The sequence below is a fragment of the Miscanthus floridulus genome, chromosome 8, assembly GCF_019320115.1.
Source record: "Miscanthus floridulus cultivar M001 chromosome 8, ASM1932011v1, whole genome shotgun sequence".
Lineage (NCBI taxonomy): Eukaryota > Viridiplantae > Streptophyta > Magnoliopsida > Poales > Poaceae > Miscanthus > Miscanthus floridulus.
Window position 1 is genome coordinate 84165769 of NC_089587.1, and position 4970 is coordinate 84170738.

At 52.4% G+C, this 4970-nt stretch overlaps 1 protein-coding gene across 1 annotated transcript; it reads left to right on the top strand.

The window, feature by feature from the left end:
- Positions 1-72: 72 nt before the first annotated feature.
- Positions 73-1647, top strand: LOC136469503 (glycerophosphodiester phosphodiesterase GDPDL3-like; the record flags this gene model as incomplete). The annotated part of the gene is made up of 2 exons (XM_066467673.1): positions 73-694; positions 804-1647. Coding segments are annotated over 2 exons (933 nt in total), but the record flags the coding sequence as incomplete, so codon positions are not given.
- Between the last annotated feature and the right edge of the window lie 3323 nt (positions 1648-4970).

Genomic DNA, 4970 nt, shown 5'->3' on the forward strand with positions numbered 1-4970 from the left:
GTTTTTTTTTTGAGCAAAAATTCACCAGATAGTTAACATCATTATATTAAGAAGGAGACATAACTTGTATAAACTTCTGCAAAGATTGTGTGTTTCCCTTATGCCTTACCAAATATCGTATTAATCTTTCAAGAAGTTAAATATCTTAAAATTATCTTAATAAATAGAATTATTTCGTCATTGACCAATCTATCTTTTGTACTACAGAATGCTGCATATATAGCGAAGTCATTAGGAATTGACATTGTTGATTCTGTAACCACTGCCTTAAGTACTGCGGGCTTCGATAATCAGACTACCAAGGAAGTTCTGATCCAGTCAAAAGATAGTGCTGTTCTAGTCAAATTGAAGCAGCAGAAAACAAAAATCAAGCTTGTTTACACTCTCCCTTCAGGCATCGGGGACGCTTCTAATTCCTCATTGAAACACATTAAGAAGTTTGCTCATGCTGTAGTTATTGACAGGATATCTGTTTTCACTCTAAGTTATGATTTTATCATAAGACAGAACAGACTTGTGCAAGATCTGCAGTCAGCGGGGCTAGCCGTGTATGCACAAGTGTTCCGGAATGAGTTTGTAGCACACCCGTTGGATTTCTTTGGAGATGCAACTGTGGAAATCAATTACTATGTTCAGTCATTTAATCTATCTGGCATCATAACTGATTTCCCGAAGACAGTCAGAAGATACAAAAGTAAGTCTCATTTGCCACGTCATGTGCATATATAGTTCACTAATCACTAGCTCGTATGCAGTTGCAGTATTTATGCTCCATGTTCTGACACCAACTCTTGCATTGGCAGAAAACACTTGTACAGTTCTGGGAAAGGATATGCCCACCTACATGCGGCCTGTTGAGGCTGGCTTCCTTGTACAGAAGCTCCGATCCTTCCAAACCCAGCCGCCATCTGTGGCACCAATGCCGACACTGAATTCTTCAAGCGTGGAGGAGCCGCCTCTTCCTCCTGCTGCGCCAAGAAATGTGCCTGATGTTGGCCCCTCAGGGGGCGCCACCGCAACGCCTGGCGGCGCTCCTCCTTCTGATGCTCATCAGACGGCTACTGTAAGTACTGGTATGCTACTTGTGATGGTTTCCGCAGCTCTGCTGATCTGAGCAGACACATGAGACTGTATAGTACACGACCGAAGCTAATGCAATTTCCTTTGGATTCGAGCAAGCTTTGACCAGCGATACGGTGCTACCATGCACTTTTTTCTCAGCTATTTTGGTATGTGGCCGCCTAATCGTGTCCACATGTACAAATTTGTCAGTAGAAAGGTCGTACTATCTCTAGTGAGCATGGTGTGTGGATATATCATACAGTACATTGCTAATTGATGGATACCACATTTCATGGTTCATGCACGCCATTGCTCTGTATAGGTCCTCATTCTGAGCTGAACATGCATATATATGCTCTGTGAATTGTCAAGCCTCACGCGTGGATTCCAGTCGTGGTTGCTGTTACTGTTACTGGCTTACTGCCTAGCGCGGAGTAGTAACAGCCTGGTCGGCTGGTCTCTGGCCTCTCGAGCTGACTGAGCTGCTCCACTGAGAGCACAGCTACCCCGTGTGTAAGCGATTGTTTGAATTCATTAGCACTGATAGTAAGCCTCCACCAAGTCGAAACTCGAAACACTATCCGCATTGGATATAACAGATTGCATTGTATGATCACAGCACAACGATGATGCCAATCGCCCGTACTTGACATCTTTTAGGCTTTTACTCTCAGCACAGTGCTTGTAAGATTGCAACACGTGAGACGGATGCAAGATATAGGACTGACTTCCTTGTCTCCTAAAGGGAAGAGCACACTACTAAAGAAAGGCTCTCTGATCAGCAGAGGCAGATATTTTTACTTTTTTAGAGACCGCATCAGGTCTCAAGAAAAACTCTGTTAATCGATTAATAAAGACGGTCTCTAAAAAAGGCTGTTAACAGAGGTAACATTCCAAGGATCCGCCTCTACAAGTCGATTAACATAGGCGACACTCTTAAGATATTAGCTTCTATAAATAGTTACATAAAAAATAATTTGTAATTTTTTTCATATGAAGTCGGATGAATAAGAAATTTATATCAAAATTGTAAATCTAGAGTACAACATAGAGGTATGCCAAGTCTCCAAGAACGACGGAGTAGTGTGAATGACCCCCCTGACCGACCCCTCCAATCAATCCGGGGCTATACCCATCTGAATCATTGTGTCAATGCCACTATCTAATTCTGGAAGCATTGTCAAGGCCAGTGCCTCCGCGCCTCAAACGCCTAGATGTCCCTATGCCTGGAGATCCAACGGATGTCCCAGTCGACACTCACCACAAGAGCAGTGATAGCCGCCTTGTGCGCCGCGCAACCTGCGACCGAGCTCTAGCGATACTGTCGGGTACCACGAAAAGGGGTCCCCTAAGCAACAATCGAAAAAATCGCTTAGACACCGTCAAAGTCAAAGCCAAGGGACCATTATTGGCCAAACCCTGGCCGTGTCCGAAGCCACCTACTCTCTGCCTCGCCAGAGGCCTCGCACGAGAGGCCTCGGACGGCCTACCAGTTTTCCGTCTCGCTCGAGGCCTCGCGCGAAAGGCCTCGGCCGAGGAACCAATTCTCCGTCTCGCTCGAGGCCCCGCGCGTACAGCCTTGGACGAGACGCCGATTCTCTGCCTCGCTCAAGGCCGGCTCGGCAAAACAACCACGTCGCCTCCGCCTCGACCAACTTCTCGGACAAGACGTCGCGTCCGACCGGCGCGTTCGACCGCTCCCGCGATATCAGCCGAAGGACGGCTCGACGCAGCGGCGTGGCCGACTGGACGCCAGTCACATCGAAGCTGGGCCGCCCGGGATAGGACAGGATAGGGGTTACCAACCACTGTGCTCGGTACTGTGCCCACGACCGGCGCCCGTACTACACTGTGCTACCTAACCCCTGCTCCAGAAACAACGCAGCGTGCGGAGTCAAGTCCAGGTTACTATAGCCTCGAAGTCAGTGTATAGAACCAACTGCTCCCTCCACGCCTCGACAGTCTACTCCAGGGTCTCGGCAACCTCAGGATTCGCGCCTGCCGAGCCCCCTACGATGGCTTGGCCTCGGCACCAACTGGGCCTCGGCTCTTCACGCAGTCAACGCACAGCAACCAGCACGTCGCTCGCCAGGCCCTGCATCCAGCCATCACTGGAGCTCCCACGTCGCACAAAGTTTGGATGTGACCGACACGTTGCTCCAAGGGCAGGACCACTCCATCAACCATACCGCCATAATAATAGGCTGCAGGGCTCGGACATGTCGCCTCTGTTCGCACGACGCCGCATAGCTAACACATGTATCACCCCTGTCCCCCCCCCTTCAACTATAAAAGGGAGGGATTTGGGCCATTTCGGAGGGAGGTTCATAGGTTCACGAGGTAGATGAACACACACTCGACATTATGTAATACACGCACTTCTCCGCCGCCTGAGATTAACATCTCAAGCAATCCACGCCGCTCCACGCAGAGACCTAGGACTAGCTCCCTCTCTCGCCCTGCTTGTAACCCCCTACTACGAGCATTTCGGTGCAAGGAATACGAGATCAATCTCTCAGACTGGACGTAGGGCACCCATTGCCTGAACCAGTATAAACCTTGTGTCTGTTTGCATCACCATCCGGGATTAGGGGCACACAGTACATTTTTACTAGTTGGTTGAGGGCCCGCCGGTCCAAAACACCGACAGTTGGTGCGCTAGGTAGGGGTCTGTGTGTCAGCTTCATCTCCCTAACAAGTTTCGGATGGCAGATCCCGTACAACCACTGCGTCTCGGCACTGTGATCTGGTTCGGGAGCCTAGAGTTCATGTCTCTAGGATGTGAGTACGATATGGTACTTCTCACACCCCGAGCCCCGCCGACTGATGACGACGTCACGCACCCGCAGCCCAGGCGCAGGCGGCGCCCGGGCGGCCGCTCTCGTCGCGCTCGCCAGGCACGACGTGAGCGGGGCCACCCCAACACCACGTGAACTCAGGGCGACACGCCGCTCTCCATCGGTATCCCACGCCCAGCTGTTGGCACAAGGTCCCTGGTTGGGGACCTATCTAGCCTGAGCCTGGACAAGGGAAAGACGCCGGTGGCGCACGACAATGCCCCAACATCAAGCTCTGCCCCATCACGTCCTGAGGAGTCGACTTCGGTAGAGCAAAGCCTGGCGATGGCACCATCCCCGTATCCCTTCGGGTTGAGAAATGCTACCGCCACCTATGCTTCCGCCTACGCTTCTGCTCACGTAGAGCCCTCGGGACGTTACCAACGCTTCGCCCTTGACTTCGGCACCGTGACTTCGACTCACTCCCACGCTGACTCCTCGGAGGAGGACGAGACGTGGGTCAGAGCAGACTTCTCCGGACTTCGTGACCCTGAAGCCATGCGCTGCTTCCTGGCTGCGAGTGACTACTGCTTCGGCTACTCCGACTCTGACGATGAGGGCACTTACGATCCCACTCGTGAGTGCTTCCACGTCGGACTCGGGATGCCAAGCACGGGCGACGAGGACGAGGGGGCAGGCAACCGTATGCCGCTTCGCCAGGGAGCGGGCGATGCCACGCCCTCACGCATTGTCCCACCAACAGCGCGGAACGAGAGCCTCGCCCTCGGACAACTTCGACGCCCGGACCTAGAGCAGCTCCGTGAGCTTCAGGCCAAGGTCGAGCAAGACCGACTCCTTCTACAACAGCTCTGAGACACTCTCGAGCAGGAGCAGCAGGGGTGCGGTGATGGCGGAGGAGCCCGACGGAGGGCCCGTGACGTCCACCACCGCATCAACGACGACGAAGGGGGTGAGCAACCCCCAATCTTCAATCGCGCTAGCCAGAACGTCGCGGCTGCGGCAATGCTAGTCCGAACGATGCCCGAACCCTCTACTACGAAGGGGCGATAGGTCCGCGGCGAGCTCTAGGATCTCCTCGAGAACGCCATGGTGCAGCAGGCCGAAAGTTCC